The following is a 23,989-nucleotide window of genomic DNA, read 5'->3' on the forward strand; positions in this document are numbered from 1 at the left end:
TGAGACCAATAAGCAAAATATCCTATAACTGAGTGTCCAAATTGAGATACTCATATGAAGAGCAGGGGGAACCCAACTTATAGGAGTTCACAATTTCAGGCTTAATGAAGAAACTTCCAGAACAAACTATGATGTCTAGGGATTCTGCTAATGAAGAAAATGAGATAAGAAATGGGTGAAAGGAAGGAAGAAGGATATGAGTGCAAATAAACAAACAAATCAAAAAATATATGTCCATGAATCCATTTGGAGTCCCAGTTAACCTACTAGGTGTGTAAAAAGGGAGGAGTACTAGTCATTCAGTCGCTCAGTCATGTCTGACTCTCTGCGACCTGATGGATGGCAGCACGCCAGGCTTCTCTGTCCAACTCCCAGAGCTTACTCAAACTCACATCCATCGAGGTGGTGATGCCATCCAACTGTCTCATCCTCTGTCATCCCATTCTCCTCCTGCCTTCAATCTTTCCAACCATCAGGGTCTTTTCTAATGAGTTAGTTCTTCCCATCAGGTGGCCAAAGAATTGGAGTTTCAGCTTCAGCATCAGTCCTTCCAATGAATATTCAGGACTGATTTCCTTTAGTATCGACTGGTTGGATCTCCTTGCAGTCCAAGGGACTCTCAAGAGTCTTCTCCAACATCACAGCTCAAAAGCATCAATTCTTTGGCGCTCAGCTTTCTTTATAGTCCAACTCTCACATCCATACATGACTACTGGAAAAACCATAGCTTTGACTAGACGGACCTTTGTTGGCAAAGTAATGTCTCTGTTTTTTAATATGCTGTCTAGGTTGGTCATAGCTTTTCCTTCAAGGAGCAAGCATCTTTTAATTTCATGGCTGCCATCACCATCTGCAGTGATTTTGGAGTAATTTCTCTAATTGGCTATCTTGTGGGCAAAGCTTATAAGCAAGTTCCTCTGGAGCCCCTGTGACTTCCTGTGAGGACACTCACCTATAAAGCCAGTCTGTTTCTGGATTTATAAATGTCAACATGCCAAGATGGTTTATTTAATGTTGGTCATTTCAGTCCCAAGGCTTATGGGACTTTGAGTTATTACTTGTAAATGTAGTATGTATGTCTCCACTCTGGAGAATTTACCATTCCTATTTTGTCCTGCTTCTTTCCTCTCTGTGGTCATTTTTTAAAGAAATGTGACTTGAAAAAAGTTTCCCTTCATATGCAGGACTAGACATGAACAAACCAGAGAACTGGTTCTGCCTTTGATCAACTCTTCTGCACCCCAATAGACAACTTCCCTAAGCACTCCATTACTTCACGTGGAATGGCTTCCTCGCCTCGCCCTGTGCACTTCTGACACTCCTGTGACCATACTTGATCAGTGAACTTCTGTCCTCTCCTGATTTTCAGCTGGAGGATCCAACTCATAAATGACTTGAGCAAGTAGATTGTAACTTAAGCCAGTTTGTTACTTGATGCATTGGGTCTCTGATGATGGAGAAACTCTGGCGGGTTATACATTTCGGAACTGATAGACTTTGTGTTTCTTTTAAAATCACACTGCAGAAGATATTTCTTAGGGATACCTTTCTCAGAAGAGACACTCAACTTTATTTCCTTTTAAAACACATCACAGGAGTTTCCTAATTAAGAAATTATTTAGCCTTATGGACAGAGAAGGCTGGCGTGCTGCAGTCCGTGGGGTCGCACAGAGTCGGACATGACTGAGCGAGCGACTGAACTGAACTGAACTGAGGTCAAGCAAAGAGCTCAGTTAGGGACTTCCCTGGTGGCGCAGTGGATGGAACTCCACCTGCTAATGCAGGGGACGGGAGATCGATCCCTGGTCCAGGAAGATTCCACGTGCTGTGCTGCCCACAGAGCCGCCACAATGAGAGGCCCACACTCTGCAACAAAGAGTAGTCTCCGCTCCCCGCAACTAGAGAGGGCCACACCAAAAAGCAGTAGAGACCCAGCATAGCAAAAACAAACCAAAAAAGAGTTGAATTAAAGTTGTAACTGCCGAGAGACAGTAAAAGTGTTGGTCATGCACACTTTATCTCCATCTAGTTTTCTTGAACCCACTTTCTTCTTATTTCTGTCTCTCTCTCTAGCATCTTTTAAGCTAAGAATGGAAATCTCATGTATCAGCAACCCCATGGGGTCAATCAAGTAGTGGATGGCTTCTCTTCCCTTTTCTCCACGCTAAAGGCAAGAAAGGCCTAGATTTGAAACTTGAAAGGAAAATAAATCTTATCTGTTAACATCATCTTTCAATCAACACTGACTTCCCTCTTTCTTCCTGAATATTTCACCTGAGCCATCTTTTCCTATTAACATCAAGAAATTGCTGAAGGAAAAATGTTGGATCCAGTCTTTAATTAACTTTGCCATTGATTTCTACATAACTGTGTATGAGTCACTGCTTTTTACAGAAAGGGATGAAAATCTCAAAAATTAATAGTTGATCTCAGGGATTTTTTTTTCTGGACCAGCTTCCAGATATTCTGCAATTTCTTTTTTCTCTCCTCTGAACTCATTAGCTTACTTTTTTCTTTGCCCCGACACACAGAGACACATATGGAAACATATGCCTATGTGTGCACATCAAATGAAATTTCAGAATGAAAACATTGGGGGAAAAAGAAGGTGATTATATATTACATTTACTAGTTGACCAAAAAAGCTCTGTTCTGCATTTCTGCCTAGTTCAATATATTATGTGCCTTGAATAAACATTCAGTGATCAATAAGTGATTTTGAGCCTTAAAATATTTGTAAACCATATTGACGCACAATATATTTTACATATTAGAAGTTGCTATATTTCTTTTCCCATAAATTACTGTAACTGTATATAAAAAGATACAGCACTGTAATATTTCCTGAAATTAGAGAAAAATATTATTCTGTTACATTAGAAAATTAAACTAGAATTCCCTTAGTATAAGATTTAGTCAATTGAATAAACTATGTATTTCCCCTGTAATATTTTCACGTCATTCTAATTCATTGCCAGTCAGTTGGATTCATCATTTGTGAGTCTCAAATATAAGAATCTTAATGCATTTTTTTATGAACTACATTGTGTTCTTTTTGTTGTTAATAAAATTCTGATTGATTCCAAATCTGAGTGTTGATTACAAGCACAGAAAAATATATGTCCAGTATCTGTTACTGCTATTTTAAAAGGTCATTTTGTTTCCTCTTCACGTCTGGAACTATTTCTGTACTCAAATTCTACAGGGACTAGATTAAAAGTTTCTTTTAGTTGTAAAATAATCCTACAGAAACCAATGGGATTTAATTATGTGAAATATTGACCCAGTGCTTCCTCCTTTCCTGTTGCTGTTTCCTAATATCTCGACTCCCCAGCTAAACATTCCTTCCTCCACACCCACTCCTCTGCTCCTGAATCCTGATGTTTTCTTGAACTTCCTTTTCCTTCCCTCAAGACCACTCTCTGAACTCTGGCTGTGTGAATTGTGCCTCTAAGTTACCTCTGTCACGCAGAGCTCTCTGGCCTTCCTCTGTTGCTGTTCAGTCACTCAGTCATGTCTGACTCTTTGTGACTCCATGGACTGCAGCATGCCAGGCCTCCCTGTCCTTCACCATCTCCCAGAGTTTGCTCAGATCTCAAATTCACATCCATTGAGTCAGTGATGCCATTTAACCGTCTCATCCTCTGTCGTCCCCTTCTCCCTTGCCCTCAGTCTCTCCCAGCATCAGGGTCTTTTCCAACGAATCATCTCAATTCTTCAAAACAGGTGGCCAAAGTATTGGAGCTTCAGCTTCAGCATCAGTCCTTCCAATGGGTAGTCAAGGTTGATTTCCTATTGGCATTCCTTTAGCCCAAGCTACAGTACCCTTCCTCTGGGTTGCTGATCAAGGGACCCTCTCTCTCTCTTTTCCTCTCTTAGTCTTCTTTCCTTCAATTCTTTCTCTAACCTCAACCAGAGTGGCTATTACCTCTGGGCCCCATTGCACTCTTTGCATTTTAGCCATTAGACTCTTTTTTTAAATTTATTTATTTTTGGTCATTCTGGCCCTATATTTTCTTATGGCAGTGCCTTAGAATACACTGTTTTTTCAGCTGAAACACTTGCCTTCTCTATCTGATGTTTCTCCCTGGAACAGATTAAAATGCCCTTTTTCAGATTTTAGCTATACAGAAAATGCCCTCCATACAGACCTTCCAGTTGCGAACTTTCAAAGATGCAAATGTGCATTCCATCATCAGGCGTGAGTGACATTGCACGCTGCTAATGACCCTTTGGCTCTGCCATCGCCCCCGTGTCCTCTCCCTCCTCCAGTTGGTAACTTTTCTTGTCTGTTCACTCGATGCCAGCCCTTGTATACCAGCTGTTGTACTGTACTACTGTGCTTTACAAGGTACTGCACTGTAAGATTGAAATGCTTTCTTTATTTTTTGTGTTTGCCTTTTTATGTATTATTTGTGTGAAAGGTGTTACAAACCTACTGCAGCACAGTACTTTATAGCTGATTGCGTTAGTTCCGTTCCTAGGCTTCCTTTGTTGACCATATGAGCAGAACTGGACTAACAAATAGACTCTCGGAAGGGAGCACATTCACATGTAGAGGACTTACTGTGCCTTCCTCAAGGAAGACCTCCTTGTTCCATCCCAGGTTAAATGCTCCTGTGTGTTCCCGCAGCTTCTGACCTCCATTGAGGAAGTGCAATCCAGCTTGGGTTGCTTTTTGGAATGCTTTTCTTTTTCATTTTATTATAAACTGTGTGAGGGCAGGGACCATATCTGTTTTCCTCAACATGGTATCCCCAGAACCTAGAAGGGTGCAATCCAGCTTTGGGTTGCTTTTTGGAATGCTTTTCTTTTTCATTTTATTATAAACTGTGTGAGGGCAGGGACCATATCTGTTTTCCTCACCATGGTATCCCCAGAACCTAGAAGGGTGCCTTGAATGTGGTGGACCCTTTTATTTTTTAAATGAATTTTTCCTTTTTAGTATCCTTTTATGTTATAGTCACTGATCCAAGTACCATTCAAACTACTTATAAAATTAGACAATAAAACAAAAAGATGAATGGCTTTACTCTACTAGAAAAACAAGGTACTTGGTACAAACTAAAAAGATTTTTTTTTTTTTAACACAGCCAGAAATGGCTTTTTCAGGCTGAACAGATAAGAAGATTCATCAAAATAGCAAACTTGACAGCTGATAACACTTGGAAACCAAACACTGTGAATCAGAGCAAGTGATGGAAAACAAACCAACACTCAAACTCATTCTGGAAAAAAACCCTGTTGTTTTATTATTATTTAGAAAGCACACACAGCAGTTTATTGGGATGAAAGAGAAAAGGTAAAATAAGTGAGCATACAAATTCATTTCAAAAGAATCCGTGCCACTTCCCAAGTAATCTCAGTCTCTCTGAGCTTTTTAAACTTTTGTATTTCTTGTATCTGCATCCATAATCTGAGTTATGCATATAGACGTATGGAAAACATTGCACCATTGTTAGAAATCCTTTCTCCAAAAACCTGCAGGGAGCGTGCTTTTCTTCCTGAACGCTCACTCCAGGTGTGTTCCCGGCTCACGCCATCGTCTCTTTTCTCTGAGTTCGTCTTTGATGACAAGTAAGGATACTTGTGAAGGATGATTTCCCCTTAGTTCTTGACTTTTTCTTTAACTTTTTCTGATTTTTGAGTGAGATTCCCAGTTCTTCCATGATGGCATTGAAAGAGAGACACTGGAGAACATGAAATAATAGAGCATCAGTTTGATCCACTTGTCTCCAGCCTTCATTGATCTGTTTCCTGTCTAGGCTTTTAGGATTATGAGGTATTGGTTGAAGGTAACTCTGCTACAGGGTGAATCCCCAGCCATTTCCCACACCTCCTCCTCCACCCACTGGCCACCCACCTTTACTACTGGGGGAAACAGATTTGGCAAGTCAGCTGGGCAAACTTTGGGATTTCATTCACAAATGAAGTAGCAGAAAACTACCCAGGTAGGCTCTCAAAATAGAAAACTTACCTTTGCGGAGACACCAAAATAGAGTTAAATTAAGTCATTTCCCCCAGTGAGATGATCCAAACATTGATAGGATTATCAAGGCATACGGACACTTCAGTAATGCTATAGAAAATGAACAAACCTTCTCTACACCAAGGCTTTGTTTTTTTCTCCCATGAAACCTTACTTTGTTCCTAAAATAAAATCTAATTCTTGATGACTTTCCTTTCTGATAAAAAAAAAAAGAAAAAAAAAACAATTTAAAATTGTATATTTTCTCCAAAAAAAAAAAAAAAAGTAAATAAATGAATGAAATAAACAGAGATCTGGCAGCAGCAATGATGCAGCTGTGGTTGAAATGAAAATAATATGATATTGAACTGCACAGCAAAGACGATGGCATAATATGAAAAGAAAATGGAATTATGATTATAAAAAGTTATGCATATGCAGATGGCATATATGTGCATAGATGTGTCTATTATAATTATGCTATATCTGTTCACATGCACAATATATAAATAGCGTAATAAGACATAATTTGCCATCATTTTTTCCAGCCAAGAGAAGATCTTTGAGTGACAAATTTCTGCTTGTATAGGGATTTCTACAAAGTAGTGTTGTTTTTGGAGAGACTGCTCCTAAAATGCTCTCTAAAAACCCAAAGCCTTTGGTAAAGTTTATGGCAGTGCAAGCACTATTCCTTGACCACTAACTCACAAAATGCACAGAGTTGAAAGCCAAATGATCATATGCCACCAGCTGATTTCTAGAGGATGTGCATGTTCCTGACAGGAAGGAAGTGGTGGCCCTTGTGTGCAGAGTACAGAATGTCTTGTGTGGTCCTTCTGTACCAAAGGGCAACACGCTTTTCTGAAAACTGACACCCTACTTTGTTCCATAAAAAGGTGATGCATTTGAAACAAGTAGCATTTTTAATTCTTCTACTTGATTTGAGAATCAGACTTAACAAATTTAGATCCTAGGTGTAAATTACTGGCTTACCAGGCTCACACCTCTAAAAAACTAGCTGTTTGCATATTCGTTCTTGTTTCTTTTACACCTAAGTGTTTATAGGATTTGAATTTCATTTCTACTTTTCTATGGTACTAAAGAAAAAAAAAAGAAAATCCAGGTCAGGCATGTTAATTTTCTTTCACATGGTAAGTTGTGGCTTCAGTGAATTGAGAGGGTGTCACACCACACAAAGAAAAACTCAGAAATGTTTCCCAAGAATTATACTTCAAAAAATGTAACGGCAAGGGTGTCACAAATGGGATATAATTTTTGTGCCATTGTGTGATGTGGAATTTATGTATTGCTACTAAGATAGAATGAATATTTTATAGTGTCGCTGTGTTAGACAGTGCTGTATTGGGGTTTTGCAAGCTTTGTTCAGAAATTTATCTGAACGGAAGAAAGTGTTTTTGCGCAGGACTTTTCTGGTTTCAGAAAGTTCACTAAGATGGAAGGGAGAGAGAGAGAGAGAAGGAAGGAGTGCCAAGGAGTTTACATGCGCTCTGACACATAAACCGCACAACAGCCTTAGAAAGGAGTTACTATGCCCATTGAATAGCCGGGGAAGCTTACTATTAGAGGTATTTATTAGATAACTTGCCCAAGAAATATGATTCATAAGTTAAACAGCTTGTATTTGAACTCAGCTCGTTTGACTTCCCCAAATTAACAGCTTTCACTGGAAATCTCTCACACCATGATGCTTAATCCTTTTAATTAAGTCATTATAAAGCGCATTCTGTGGATTCTCTCCTGATAAAATATGTTAAGAACTATAATCTTTTGTTTCATTTGAATTCTTTAATGTTTGATTTTTTTTTCTCGACTTTTTTTTTTTGGCCACGCTGTGTGGCACGTGCTATCCTAATTCCCAAACCAAGCATTGAACCTGTCCCCCTTGCAGTGGAAGCTGGGTGTCTTAACCACTGGGCCACCAGGGAAGTCCCTCAGATGTTTGATTTTAGACAAATCACTTTGTTTTGCACAGAAAACCACCAAATTGGGCTTCTATTAATAGACATGGCTCATGTAGGAGATGCAACCAGAAAGGGACTCTTAAGTCTTTCCTTTCTTATTTTGGGTAAAGGGGCAATCACAAATCTTATCTTGATAATACCTATCAATCAAATTTTTCTTTAAAAACAAAACAAAATCCCCCTCCAATTTTTTTATTGCCTGAAAGTACAGCAAACATCTTCTTCGTTTTTTGATTAACCCTGGGTATTTATTTCTTCCTGCCTGTGTGAGAAAGCATATAAATATCGTTTTATCAGTGGCCTGGTTTCTCTGTCTTTGGTCATAAACTATGATTTCTTTTTGATTCTTACTCTGTCTCCAACTGTCAAAAGGAAAATGGCAAGATATTGGGGCTGACCTTTCTGCTTCCAAGTTTTTGCTATAGTCACAAAACAAGATGACCTTTAAGGCCCCTCCCAGCCATGAACTTGAGTAAACCACACACTCTCCTATCCACAGGAAAAGAAAGTGTGAAGGTCATCTTTCAATTCAGAGTAGCTTGGGAGAGGCTTGTCTTCATGAGTCAATTTGCCTATTGTAATCTAAGAACTGAAAATACATGTAACATATTAAAGACTGAGCTTCTGAATTAGGATCCAAATTATGGTAGCTTTCCAAGCTTTTACTTCCAGATTTGGTTTTATGAGCCCCTTTATGTTCATACAACCACACAGACACACACACACACACACACACACACACACACTCTACAGGTAAGGCGTGAAAGTGTAAATTTCTAAGCTCTTTTGTTAGAAAATACAAAGCATAAAAATGCCCACTAACTGCCTTGCACTAGAGACAGGAAACTAGAGGTAGGATACCGCAGCAGTGTCCTTCAGTGCTTTGCAGACTGGAAACCCCCTGGTGAGCTTGGATCCTGGGTTTTCCCATTTTTCTCTGGTAGATGGAATTCATGTTTTTAGTGGATCTACATAGATGACCATGAATTATAATTGTGAGTTTGCCCCTGGTGTCAGAACACTGGAGTTGAAGGTTAAGCTTACTGGACAGGTGTTTATTTTCTTTGACTCAGTTTTCTTGTCTGTAAACAGAATAATAGTAGAATACTCTCTTTTTAGCAAATAAAAATATTCCCCTGAGGAATCCTTTTCATAGAGCTAATATGAGACTCATTAACCTGACATATGTTAAACACTTAGGCACAATACCTGGCACATAGTAGTTACTCTCTGTCTTTAAAATAAAATGTGATGTATCACTGAAAATATTTTAAACCTATGGCACTTAGTGATCTATGTATCTATCTATCTATGAAATTATGTAGAGTCTCTTGGACAACAAGGTGATCAAACCCGTCAGTCCTAAAGGAAATCAACCCTGAATATTCACTGGAAGGACTGAGGCTGAAGCTGAAGCACCAGTACTTTGGCCACCTGATGCCAACAGCCGAATCACTAGAAAAGATTCTGACACTGAGTAAGACTGAAGGCAGGAGGAGAAAGGGATGACAGAGGATGGGATGGTTGGATGACATCACCAGTTCAATGGACATGAACTTGGGCAAACTCTGAGAGATGGTGAGGAATAGGGAAGCCTGGTGTGCTGCAGTCCATGGCATCATACAGGACATTACTGAGCCACTGAAGAACAGCAACAATCTATCATCTATCTGTCTATCATCTATTTTGTGTGTGTGTATGGAGCAGAGAAACAGTAAAGAAAGTTGATATTTCTTCAGTTTTAGCCTTTGCATGTCCTCCTTTGCACTAATTCCTTTGAATATTTTATAAACAGTGTTTTAGCTTAAGTAGGTTCTGTGCATGTTTAAAGCATAGAATTTTCAATGCCCATTATTACTTGTTTTACCCAGCCCATAACATGCTTTGGTGTTTATGTAGTAACAGGTTTTTATGACAGCTTGTATCTTGGTCATGATAGGTGCTCCTCTATAAGAAGGAAATGGAAACTAACTGCACTTCTCATCATTTAAATGTGTAATCGTCTTTGTGCCTATGGGCCCCCGTTTACAATGAATCACTATGATGATATGTTTGATGGGAAAATTCACTGATAAATGAATGTGTATAGTAATGAATGATAGTACTGCTCTCATGCTGTTCCTGACTCTATCCAAAGATAAAGTGGTGTGTGTGTGTGTGTGTGTGTGTGTGTGTGTGTGTGTGTGTGATTTCTCTTGTAGAAGAAAGGAAACTGAGAAATAGAAGTTAACCTATTAGAGACTGAAGCTGAAACTTCAACTAGCACTACAGCTTTCTTAGCTTTAAAAGAACAGGGACCCAAAGGTACAGATGAACATATCTGCAGGGCAAGAATAGAGATGCAGAGAACAGACTTGTGGACAAAGGGCGTGATGGGGATGGTGAATGAATTGGGAGAGTAGACTTGGCATATATACACTGCTATGGGTGAGACAGATACTAGTGGGAAACTGCTGCATGGCATAGGGAGCTCAGTTCAGTGCTCTGTGATGACCTAGAGGGGTGGAATGGGGCAGGGTAGGATAGGAGGGAGGCTCAAGAGGGGGAGGATATATGTGTACCTATAGTCGATTTACATTGTTGTAGAGCGGAAATCAATGAAACATTGTGAAGCAACTACATCCCAAGTCTTTTAAAAAGGAGCTATTGCTTCATTCTGCAGGAAGTCATTCCTCTTGTCCACCTCTTCAGTGTAGATGGTGTGTTCCATCAACTCCCCTTTCCTTCCCTTCTGCCTTGTCTTACCTCCTTTTCTGGCTTGTTTCTCTTTATAATTGCTGACTACTGTTAATTAACTGTTAATTAACTATTGTTAATCTTTGGATTAACCCCGATAATTGATTTCTTGGTACAGCTTCCCTGATAGCTCAGTTGGTAAAGAACCTGCTTGCAGTGCACGAGACCCTGGTTTGACTCCTGTGTCTGGAACATCTGCTGGAGGTGGGGAAGGCTACTCACTCCAGTATTCTGGCCTGGAGAATTCCATGGACTGTATAGTCCAAGAGACATAGATGACTGAATGACTTTCATTTCACTTCAGTGAGAATATGAACATAAATTATTCTCTCCTGACACCTTTATCCTATTATTGCAACTCTTTCCCTGGAAGGGTTGGGAGGAGCTAATTAAGTTCTTCGCCTTTTGTAACTAAAATAAAATGCCTCAGGAAAAAAAAAAAATCTAAGGTGGAGAATGTTTTTTACATGATTGAAAAAGTTGTGTGCCTGGATTTGATTTTTGATTACAATATTGAAAGAACCCAGCCTAAGCCATCTGGGACAGGCTTTCATATTGGTTGCAAACTTGGCATCAGGATGTGAATATCAGGTTGATTTCTCATTGTATATTCCATTTTTATGCATTCAGTGCTTTCATTCTTTAGTACTGTTTAGGAGAACTACTTTGAATATATAACTTCAAGGGTTTTTCTGACACATTATTTTTTAGAAGGTCGGGCCTACCCAAGAATATAATACAGGTTTTACATTTTGTATAGTTTTCTCCCTTTAATTTATTAGACTCCTTATTCAAAGACACTTGAAGTGATCTGTAACATTGTGTAATAAATTTTCACCTTATGCTTAGAAGAAGAGAAAGATATAGGTAATAATAAAGTCATTTTACTGCTGCAAAAATCTTTAATTTTATATACAGCCTTTAACTTAAAGGCAAGCTGTGATCTGAAGAAAAATATAGAGTATCAGTAGATATAGTAGGGAATACTTTGCTGAGAAATAATGTGATTATTACAACTATTGTTATTATTTTCTGGGTCAGCAGAGGCAGTGTCTCAGTAATTTTTTTTTTTTTTTAACAAGAAGGACTAAGCATTCACATCCTTTAATACTATTAAACTCTCAGGTCTCATGTGGATGTAAACCTAGTATGTTCAATATGCTCTGGGCCTAGAGTTCAAAAGTTTTTCAAGGAACATGACAGAAGACTCCTGCTCATGTGCTTGCCATCTTAAGGTTTTGGAAAGTCTGGTTGCCTATCTGCACAAGTGTTTTACTTCTCAGGATAATTGATGATCTGAGAACAGAGATCAGGCTTCAATATTCCACACTAATTACAGAAAGGAGAGTCTTAGAGGAACTATACATGCACCATTTTTGTGTGCAGTTCCCGTGTCCTAGAACTCAGAATCCGAGCATCATTTACTCTGGTTTTATCAGTTTTCTGAGTTTGTTCAGAAACCCTGGGTCATCTTTTATGTGACCATCCTTGGAGTTTTTTTAAAAAACGGATCTTTGAGGTTGAGAGTCACCACGGTAGCTTCCATAATAGTGGTTATGATGAACTGTGCCCTGGAGCTCATGAGGAAGTTGGTTCTCCTCTGAGTTTGTACCAAAACTCTCAAGTGGAGGAAATTTCAGCACTGAGTGAAAATGTCAAAGTGTGGTCCCCGCCCTTCTCCTCACCTGTGAACCTGTGACTCAGCAGCTACTGCTTTCATAGACCGCTTCACTGCTTTTTTTATGCTTTAAATGGGCTCTTCATAGGCACCAGCCCCTAGAGCCTGTCTTCTCTCACTTTGGCTGCAGCACATAGATGCCAGTAGCTCATGTTTCCTAGCTGCTTTTAATGCCATCTTTTCACCATCTTTATGTCCTTTTACCCTCTTTCTTCTGTATTTCATTTTTGTCCCCAGACATGAGGTTTCTTGCTGACATATTAGCTCTCTTAGGTTCTAGATTTAAGCTTCTAATTTCTTGCATGAAGGCATGCCCTGGAATTCCTTGTTTCTTATCCAAGGTCTTTAAGCTAAAATAAATATATCTATAGGGGAAGACAGGGTTACTTGATGGCATCAGATACACATGGATCATCTTTCTTGGGTTCATTTTTATTTAAGGATTTTATTTGGAATTTTTTTCCTTCCACTAAATTAAGTATAGTGTGGGATGTCATTTCTTCTCTCTCTCTTTTCACTTGATGTGACTGTCCACAATCCCCAAGCTCTTAGGGCAGCCGTCCCCAACAATTTTTGCATCAGAGACTGGTTTCATGGAAGACAATTTTTTCCAGAAAAATTGGGAGAGGGGAGATTCTAGGGCACACAGCCTAGAGCCCTCACAAGCACAGTTCACAGTAGGCTTCACGCTCCTGTGAGAATCTAATACCACTGCTGATCTGACAGGAGGTGGAACTCAGGTGTCAATGCAAAAGGTAGGGAGTGGCTGTAGATACAGATGGGCTCCGCGAGTGGCTCAGCTTAAAAGAATCCGCCTGCAATACAGGAGACAGACGACGTTTTGCTTGCTCGCCCCCAACTCACATTCTGCGGTGTGGCCCAGGGATTAGGGACCCCTTTCTTAGGATATAGAGAAGTTTATTTCCCTCTAACATTAGAGATGATTTCATAGAAAGTTTTGAAATACGAAGTTAACACCAAGGCAGAACATTTTAATACTAATCTACGTGCTTTTTCCAATTCTATATCTCAACCTCTCTTTTTCTACTTCTAAAGCAAGAGCTTTCATATGCATGGCCCTCAGGGTAGGGTTGACCAAGGGGAAAAAGAAGTCAAATTTGCAGCTTTGAGTTCTGAAATAAACTTGTATGGATCTATAGAAGCCATTGCTGTCTTTGAAGCTAATTAATTACAACAGTCAGGTGTTTGAAAGGAGAAAAAAGAAGGTGCCTGGAATTGTAAATGTTGAGAGCCTTCTGGATCCAGGATATGTGACTGGGCCAAGTGGGGAAGATTGGACTGTTCGGTATCTGCTTTCAAGGAGAAATGTCCAGCCAGGTTGGAGAGCCTAAACCCCAAGGGATACCTGAGAAGGGGCCCCTCACTTGTCACTGCTGGGATAAAACTCCCAAGGGGTGGGAGAAGGCAAAACAGCCTGATAGGTGGCGGGATTCAGAACACAGGGAAACTGTGCCCACTCTCGGGCCCAGACTCTCAGATGAAGCCATCACTTGAGTGGAGAAATGTCACTGGGCTACCAGGGGGTCAACTGGAGACTGTCTTCTGAGTCTCCCATGGCCTCTGACTGTTCTCAAGAGCAGCTGCCCCAGAAGAAGCACAGGAGTGGCAGATGGGTGTGACCCACCAAAGACCGCTGGCCAAAGAACAGAGTTGTTTCTGTAGTGAGAGCAGGCTTCAGGGGGGCTCACGTGGCCAGCCAGAGACGAGCAGTTCTCTTTGCCTAGAAGTGGCAAAAATATGTTTCCCTGCCAACCCAAAAAGTGTTCAACAGGGCCTTTTCCTCTCTGGCATCATTGTCAAAGATCAGTGTGAATTTCATCTCTGACCCTCTAGCTTATCTTTGGCTTCCTTACATCTCTTTGGGCTTCCCGTGTAGCTCAGTCGATAAAGAATCTGCCTACAGTGCAGGAGACCCGGGTTTGATCCCTGGGTTCAGAAGATACCCTGGAGAAGGAAGTGGCAACCCACTCCAGTATCCTTGCCTGGAAAATCTCATGGACAGAGGAGCCTGGTGGCCTGCAGTCCATGGAGTCCCAAAGAGTCGGGCATGACTGTGTGACTAACACTTAACACTTAACATCTCTTGAGTCTGCACCAGCCCCTCTGATAAGCTAGGAGGCTGCCCACTGCCTCTGGATATCAGTCTCATATAAATGTGCCCCGGCTCTGCCTGGCAGCCTGAGTTAATACCATGGAAACTGGCATCCGCTCACTTCACAGAGAAGAGGGCTTGGTCTTTCTGGCAACTCAGAGGCTGTGTTAGGATCATAAAAACAAGCTTCCAATATATTCTTTGCATGCCTCTTTTCATGCAGAGAATGACCCTGCCTTGGGGGTAAATGGACTCTGATGATGGCTATGGATACCATAGGGTCTGTGGGCACAGCACAGCGTGTCTCTGGGGTACTAGCATACACCCACATGTACTGAGTACGCATTTTTCTCAAGCTGCAAACTGGGGTGTGCAAAAAAAGTTGTGTGATGTCATTTAAAAAAAATAGCCACTCATCCTAGCCTAGAGGTCCCCATCTGCCAGTGGATCTTGTCAACTCAAGGTTCACTCACTTTGATTTAAAACCAAGCTTTCATTTGGTTAATGGCTCAGTTAATACAGGCCTCTTTCCACTTGTATTCTCCTTTTCTTTCCCGGGGGTGTCTGGGCTTAGCAGAGTTTGATCGAGGGCCTGGGTGTTGGTGATAGTGGGAGTGGCTGGTCCAAGGCCACTTGTGTCCTTTTGGCTCCCCCAGGGATGTGACATCCTGCCAGACCATGGTTGCTGCTCTCCATCTCTGCTGCATCCTCTGAGATCCCCTGAGGTTCCACTGTGGTCCCCATATCAGGACTATGTATTGAATCGTTTCCATTCCAACTTCAAGTCTCCTGATCCACTGGTTCTCTCAGGCCTTCCACAAGGCTCCTGGTTGGGAAGGGCCATGGATTTTTGGATGCTTGCCCTGGCATGCTCTGAGGTTAAGCAGGACTCTGAATGTGCTTTTAGGCTCACTGACTAGACATTGATATTTTGCCATTTAATAGACAGTTGGATGTATGATTTCTCTACAAGTCTTTCCATCTCCTGGATTACATACTAATAACCCAACAATGATACTTTCTGTTCGGGATTCCCTTGAGATTTTCTGATGTTTCTACTTTTCTGTCCCTCCAAACTGGGGCTTGGCTCAGAGACGGTCATGAGAGCTCCTCTCAGGGATTTGAATAGCACTTAAACTTAATGATTTCCCTCCAGTTGTCTTTCTAGTGGTCGAGAACTGGTCAGGGATTGGAAAAAGAGGTAGAAAATTACGTATTATGCATATTTCCTCAACCTTGACATTGTTCACTTGCTCAGTTGTGTCTCACTCTTTGCAACCCCATGGACCTCAACCTTGACACTCTGGGTTTTAGTTTTTGCTAATAAAGAGCTAGACTTTTTGAATTCAAACAACTAATTTATTCAACAAAACACCTAGATCTTGAGATCAAAAGCCATAGTTTTTAAGATTTTTGTCTGTTCTCCAAATCTGTAAAATCCATGTAAAATTGAAGACGTAAGAGTTTGAGTCATCTCTAGCTTGGGGACAATGCATATAAAAACCTTGATGCTGATGGTGAAGGAAGGAAGGAAGATAAAATCAGTGCAAAAAGAGGCACATCATCTTTTACTTTGTTTCCCTTTGTGTCTCTTTAGCAGAATTACTGAAGTTTCACTTAAAGATTAGAGACTTTCCTGGGCACTGCAGCCCCCTGGACTTCTTTCTAGAATTGGGACTGAGGCTGTAATCAGTTCCATAACTTTGAATAACTCCCTAGGTACATTTCCTTTCTTTTCTTTTCTTTTTCCTTTTTTATGCCTATTCTATAGGCTCACAAAAGAAAAAAATGATTCCACTTATATAATCTTTGCTGTATTTTTAATGATTCATTTATGATTTATTCGATGAGAACCCTCTCACTCTATGATGCCATGATAGCTATTTTTTCTATATCCAGAACCAAGCACTCTACCCCAAGTATTGAAAAGGCAAAGTAATTCTGTTTATGACAAGAATTTAACATGTTCAACATAACTACACCATCTTAATAAATATATATATATATATAAAATATTTATCATACCAAGTCAATCAATCCTAAAAAATAATCCTGAATATTCATTGGAAGGACTGAGGCTGAGGCTGAAGCTCCAATACTTTGGCCACTTGATGCAAAGAATTGACTCTCTAGAAAAGACCCTGATGCTGGGAAATGTTGAAGGCAGGAAGAGAAGGGGATGACAGAGAATGAGATGGTTGAATGGCATCACTGCCTTGATGGACATGAGTTTGAGCTCTGGGAGTTGGTGATCGACAGGGAAGCCAGGCATGTTGCAGTCCATGGGGCTGCAAAGAGTCGGACACAACAGAGTGACTGAACTGATATAGCTCAGTTCAGTCGCTCAGGCGTGTCCAACTCTTTGCGACCCCATGAATCGCAGCACGCCAGGCCTCCCTGTCCATCACCAACTCCCGGAGTTTACTCAAACTCATGCCCATTGAGTCGGTGATGCCTTCCAGCCATCTCATCCTCTGTCATCCCCTTCTCCTCCTGCCCCCAATCCCTTAATATATATTTATATATAAATATGTTAATGTGTATACATATGTGCGTATGTATATACAGGGCTTCCCAGGTGGTGCAAATCATAAAGAATCCAACGTAGGAACTGGAGGAGAGATGGGTTCGAACCCTGAGTTGGGAAGATCCCCTGGAGTAGGAAATGGCAACTCACTACAGTATTGTTGACTGGGAAATCCCATGGGCAGTGGAACTTGGCTGGTTACAGTCCACGGAGTCACAAAGAGTTGAACACGACTGGACACACATGCATGTTTGCACATATATATACACACATATATGTATGCACACACATGTATACACACATATGTATACACACATATACCTACACACAATATATGTATATACACATATATATGTATACACAATATATGTATACATACATATATATGCATACACACACACACACACACACATATATTCTCCAAGCTTTTTTCTCCTCTGCTTCTACACTTTATTTATTTATTTTTTATTTATTTTTTTTCATTTATTTTTATTAGTTGGAGGCTAATTACTTTACAATATTGTAGTGGTTTTTGCCATACATTGACATAAATCAGCCATGGATTTACATGTATTCCCCATCCCGATCCCCTCTCCCACCTCCCTCTTGCGTCTACACTTTAATTTTCTTCCCACTTTCTATGAGAATTTAAAAAATGCCATGGTTGGAAGAGAGTTTTAAGTCCAACCCCCTCATTTCACAGATGACCAAGTTAAGGAGGGAAGTACATACAATGCCTTGCCTAGGGACCTGACTTCTTGGCTCATGGTTCCCGAGTCACCTTCCCATTGGGCCACAGATGTCTTTCAGCGTTTGATTTACATGGTGGTGTCAACCTGTACACTGGAAAAGTTATTTCTAAATGGATGCTAATTGCTTCTTGGCCTCTCCGTTAATTAATGAATGTTTGGGTTTCCAGGCAAAGAAAAGCCTCTTTACACAATTAACAGAAATAACCTGATTAGAGAGACTTCTCCAAATTGCTTGCTAAGTAAGTTAATCAGACTATAGAAGAAATAAAGTCAAGGATGCTTGGAAGCATCTGATAATGTGCCAACTTTCAATGAGAAAACAGAATTACCAAATTGTGTTAGATCATCTCTAGACATCAGTTCTTTTAGCTCTTATGGTTGGTAAAGACTAAGTGATCAGAAAAACATTCTTATTTGAAGTTGAAAAATCTGAGTATTTGCAGTCTGAACACCCCAGTTGAAAAAAAGAAAGAAAATTCTGGCTAAGCTGAATTTAAAATTCTGATCACTAAGGAGAAGACAGTGGCTTCATTGCATCACTCAGGTCCTACTCACGGATTTTGTGCGTGTCTGGACGGATGCATTGTGATGTGGGAATGCATTGCAGTGCAGTATGGCCAATTAGCCATGTTTGGGCTGATGACGATGAAGCTTAGATTCTGCAGGGCGTGGAAACCACACAACACATTTGTATCGTTGGTTTTCTGTCACAAGAATGCCCTTCTCTTTACAAATAGAATTTCTTTGAAAACTTAAGGGAGAATCCCACTTTCCAAGATACCAGTCTCTGTGGAGAGGATTTAGAAAGCAAAAATGATTTTAATGTGCCTGTGCATCTGGACATAAAATTCTATAACTGTGAGAAGCATAATGAGATGGTTCCTAAAGGCAAGTTAAAACTGTAGCATTGAGCAGAGATTTTTCATTATCTATAAGAGTTAATTAATAATGCCATTTGGCACAGTTAGATGTGCAGAAAACAGTACAAGAAGTAAGAATGCTTTGTTTCTCTTTTGCTTTTCAAGGCTGTTCAGGCTGCTTTTAAATTGCTTACTAGGAAATAGACCTTAGAGCATAAGGGTCATGGGTTTGGAAACTAATTGGGATTCATTATTTTGCTGCTTTGCCACAGCTGGCTCACATAGAACATACCATAATGTGAGGCAAATGCCTTGAGGTATTTGGAAATAGTTTTCCTTGGATAGGTTTACAGTCGTATAATCTAGCTGATTTTCATAAAGTCACAGTCTCTATCCACCATATATTCCTTGGGTAGTTCTAATTTTGCTGGAAAAACTTTAAAATAATTCAATTTATAATTTTAGTCTAAAACAAAACAAGCTTTATTCTTTTTTTGCCTTATTGCATGAGGCTATACAAACTTGTTAAGAAATAAATTATACAACATTACATGCTCCACAGTTGCTTTTCAATCTTCTCATAGCCCGCCGCTCTCTTCTCAGGGTATCATGTTTGTGTTCAGTTGTTCAGTCCTGTCTGACTCTTTTGTGACCTGTGGACTGTAGTCCACCAGGCTCCCCTGTGCATGGCATCTTCCAGACAAGAATACTGGAGAGGGTTGCCGTTTCCTGCTCCAGGGGATCTTCCCACCTTGTATCTCCTGCATTGACAGGTGGATTCTTTACTACTAGTGCCCCCTGAGAAGCCCTTCTTAGAATATAATCCACAGATAATCTGCCACTGTTAGTAAAAACTCACATTTCCCATCTAATTTGAAGTCACACTGCTATATTCAAATTAATTTTAATAATAACTCATGCTTACCAACTACCTTTAAGTAGAACAACTGTATTTTGGGTTGTTGGGGAAAAGCTCATAAAAAAAATTAGTTTAAAAAACGATCCTTGTTTTGAAGATGATATCAATGGAAAGTCACATACATGGTCTAATTTTAGAAAAAACTGCTATATTTGAGCTATTTTTATGTAAACTAATGTGCACAACTCCTTTTAAGCATTCATTCTCAGATTTAGTTAAAAATGAGAATTCCTGGGCTATATTCACTGTGGAGGAATCTCTGGAGGTACAAACCATACTCTGTATCTTAAATAATTTCCCCAGGTGATTCTGATGTACAGTGAAGTCTGAAAACCAGAGACATGAAAAATAGAGTTTGAAAATTTTCTTGTATGTTCAAGTTATCTCTCTCTCTCTTATTTTTTCCCTAAATTCACTTAAAATGCAATGGCTCCTGCAGGGGTCATTGTGGCCTTAGTGGTTATTTACTTGATGGCAAGAATTGGTTGTCTGAGAGCACACATGAAATGAGAAAGAGGAGAATGTAAGAAACCAGGGTCTGAAATGAAGGACAGTTTCTCAAGGGAGGAACAAGGCCCGAGACAGAGCAGGAAACGTACCTACCTGAGTATCTCGAGTAGGCCTGCCACTTAGAGCTAAACAGGAAGATCATCATCTGAATATAATGGCTTTTCTACCTCAAAGATATGCATGGTTCCTTCTTCTCTCTAGAGAGGGTTTACTAAATATTTAATGCTAAATATATCTTGCTTGGAATTAACGATCCTGCGTCTAGAATAGAGAAACAGTAATAGCCTGAGTGCCTATTACAGACATAAGAGTATGCTTTAGGTCACTACTACATAGATTCTGTGATCTGACAGGTTCGAGAAGTGCTGGATAGTTTTCCAACTTGTCAGAAATTCTCAATGCATCCTAACATATTAAACACACTGAAATGTTTTGTAGTAAAGGGACATTTTTCCTGGTGTTCCCCTGGTTACTCAACCATGAAAATCTAATTTGAGATTTGGCCAATGAAAGTCATTTTCATAAACACTCCTTTAACTCAACCATGTGACCTAGAAACTATAGCCCCCTATTACATATAAGCAACCAAGGCTCTGAGAAATTCAGTTACTTGTCTACAAACATTTAGTATGTGGCTCCACTAGAACTTGAACCTAAGTTTGGCTGCTTTAGAAAATTCTCTTCTAAGAGACTGTTCTAGGACTCTGGGTCACTGTCTCATGTCTATTTCAGAGTCAACTGTTAGTAAAGCTGGAATAAAATTGTGGAAAGGATTAAACTAACACTACTGTATGTTAAAGCATTTTGAAACCATAAAATAATATATAACTATCAGAATTAGTTATGGACTTCTCCAGGCAAGAATACTGGCGTGGGTTGCCATGTCTTCTTCTAGGGGATCTTCCAGACCCAGGGATCGAACCTGTGTCTCTCATGTCTCCTGCACTGGCAGATGGGTTCTTTACTACTAGCGTCACCTGGGAAGCTACTTACAGTGTAAAGTAGTACATAAATATTAATTTTATCTAAGCCTCTGAATCATACTTTTAAATGATACTCTGTATAGAAAGCAAGTTTTGTTACCATCAATCCTGATCATCTATACCTCATCTATAACCCTTGAACTTTCTGGGTAGCATTTTTGGCTTATTATATACAATCCTTGGGAAAATAAGTTTATGTAATTGGTGCTTTCTATATACAGAATCAATGAATTATAAATTATATAATGTTTATCCAAATATCTGATTTTTTTTTTTATTATTAGGATGTGAGCTCTGACTTAGGGCAAACAGTATGCTGCTTTTACCTAAATAAATGTTAATAAATCTTAGTGTAATTTATAGAAATTTTCTTAAAAGTGTATTTATTTAAAGAAGAAACCAAGACTTAGAATCAGTCAGAGCAAGAGTCAACTTTCCTGAACATGCTTTACTGAAGACATATAATCGAAGAGACTTGCGATTCAAAAACTGGAACCCATTTAAAGCTAAGCAAAGAGAAGGCAAAAAGGTACATGATTGCACAGATGGCCTATGTCTACTTCTGAGAAATATATTTTGGGGGATCACTTCACATGTCAAAAGGTAACCCCATTAAGGAGAACAAAGACAGATGGATCCTGTATTGAGGGAAGATGAAAGGCATCTTCAAATCTCATTGTGAAGAGGAAACAAGCTCAGAGGGACAGCAGGCATCTTTTGTCACAACAAATTAAGTATGTTGCTGGCTTTCTATGTCACCAAGCTCAGTTAGAGTGAAAATTACTTACAGCATTTGAATGCAGGTGGAAAATAAATTTATAGAGATCTGTAACTGATGTATAGTGGAATTTTTTTTCTCTATTTTCTTCTCCTTGTCCTTCTCCCCAGTATACTTGGAAGGAATTGAAAATGGCAAAGGATCCAGAGAAATGAGTGTGAAAGCAGCAAGGCTCAGAAAGATTGCCACAAAAACAACCATTCTATCCTGGATGAGTAGGGTGGGAATGAAATAACATCTTGTGAAAAGATCTTCATCAGTGCAAAGAAAGAGGCCGGGTGAGTGGAAAATACAAGAGGCTGGGCATTAATTTCTAGCTTAGGAATTGGCTCGGAGGTTGCAAAAAATAATCTATAGCTTGAAAAAACACAGTTCCTTAAAGACTGAACATACTATCCATCTGAACCTACAGAAGACTCAATTTCTACAAATAAATGTTACTTGAGAAATCCCTACTCAGGGATCATTTTTGACTATGTTATGTCTTCCTGAGTGATGTTCAATTTAGCTAATGCTCTTCGTCTGTGGTGCCTGAGGTTTCAAGTTCAGTTTTCATTTTCTAGGTCTCTTTTTTGTATCTTTGAATTTCTGTATTAATGATACATTTCAAATAGTACACTCAATTTGAATTAGAAATTAACATTGTTAAGGAGTTATGAAAAGATGGGGCTTCAGATAGTGGGAAAGTGTGGCTTTACAGAGCATATGGTACAGAGAGAAAGAAAGAGAAGAAAAGTTTGACAAAGATGAGAAGACTGCCGCAAAATAACAATTTGTTTTCATGCTTTGCACTTCTGAATGGCTGAACCTACTTTGGTATGAGGAAAAAGTTGCTTAATCTTAATACATGAAAATACAACTAAGATAACCATTCTCTCAATGGTATAGCAAATTGCTGTAAATGCACATGTTTTGGAGTCTGTATACATCTAACATATCTCTGTTTCAACATCAAATGCACGTGTGTTTCTAGTGCATTGAATTCAATGTTCAGAGTACATGAGTTTTGCTATTTTAAAACAAGGGTAGGGGTTATGGCTATTTATGTTTAGTAGACACAGATATCATCAACAACACTAATTAGCAGAAACAGTTTCTACTGAGGTACACCTTTTTTTTTTAAATGATTACATAGTGTGAATTGAGGACTGTGTCCGAATCCCTTTCTCCTCTCGAATTAATTTGCCACATTCTAAATCCGTAGATAAAGTGGTTCCAGAAGTGGAGTTGGTTGGATGGGTTTGTTTACACTGCAGTCCATAAAAGAAACAAAAAGCCTTGCATGCAAAAGAAATGAGAAAAATATAGAAAAATGAATAAATCAGAAGCAAAAAAAATGAGTGTTTAAATGAAAATTTAAATCAAATGACAATTATGAGAAGCACATTAAAGCATAACATATACAAGCTTTTATTTTTCAAATTAGTTGCATAAAACAAGACACCTCAAGAGCAAATTGAAAGTTAAAACAAAGCAGATCAGTCCATTCTCCCTTTTAGTTAAGGACAGTTTTCTCTAACCAGGTCTAGGAAAGTGGTGCTTGATGTTCTCACAATTGCCTTGTAATTTCGGGAAAATTTTCATGATGAAAACTAGGTTATAATCAATCATCCCCATCTTTGGAGATGTTTCCACTTAAAGAAAGTGGGACTCTATGAGATTATTAATCAGAACTGGGTACATTATTTGGAAGCCCTGGAGCAAAACGGAAATGTCGAGCCCTGTGTTCTAAAGTTGTTAAGGGTTTTAAGACATTGATAGCTGAGCCTCAAATTAGCACTGTCATTAATAGTGCACAGTTTCAAAATTCTAACTATTTTTAAATTCACTGGGTACCAGACGCTCCACAATGGGCATGAACTTTGTGTTTAGTTTATTCTCATAGGTTTATGAAGGAGTTATCTTTAATCACCATCCTCTCATTCAGAATAGGGAAAACTCTTGGTGTGATTTTTCATTAAAGCTAAAAGTAGCAGGCAAAAAGGGTTGACTGTTGAAATCAACCATAATCCTAATTTGGAAAAATAAATTTTTTCATATTTTATTGTCATCCTGTGTTGTTCATCATTTTTTTTTTGTGAATTATTCTTTTACAAAACATACTTTGATAGAGGTAATGTTCAGTTTCAAAATATTGCATTTATGTCTTTATATAGACTGCTTTGCATTAGTACACGTGCTCA

General features: G+C 39.3%; 1 protein-coding gene across 6 annotated transcripts in view; it reads right to left on the reverse strand.

Moving 5' to 3' along the window:
• Positions 1–5,226: 5,226 nt before the first annotated feature.
• GRIK1 (glutamate ionotropic receptor kainate type subunit 1) overlaps positions 5,227–23,989 on the reverse strand; it is a 445,118-nt gene continuing 426,355 nt past the window's right edge. For 2 of the 6 annotated variants that reach the window (XM_070455128.1, XM_070455129.1), the window contains 2 exons: positions 6,099–6,185; positions 5,227–5,690 (listed from right to left, as the gene is read on the reverse strand). In XM_070455128.1, the coding sequence (XP_070311229.1) occupies positions 5,535–5,690; positions 6,099–6,185 (243 nt within the window). In that variant the 3' untranslated portion in view covers positions 5,227–5,534. Of the gene's footprint in view, positions 5,691–6,098; positions 6,186–17,383; positions 23,084–23,989 lie in introns of those variants that run through there. The other 4 variants (XM_070455130.1, XM_070455132.1, XM_070455131.1 and 1 more) reach the window with 3 other exon arrangements.

This window comes from Odocoileus virginianus, chromosome 25, assembly GCF_023699985.2.
Source record: "Odocoileus virginianus isolate 20LAN1187 ecotype Illinois chromosome 25, Ovbor_1.2, whole genome shotgun sequence".
Lineage (NCBI taxonomy): Eukaryota > Metazoa > Chordata > Mammalia > Artiodactyla > Cervidae > Odocoileus > Odocoileus virginianus.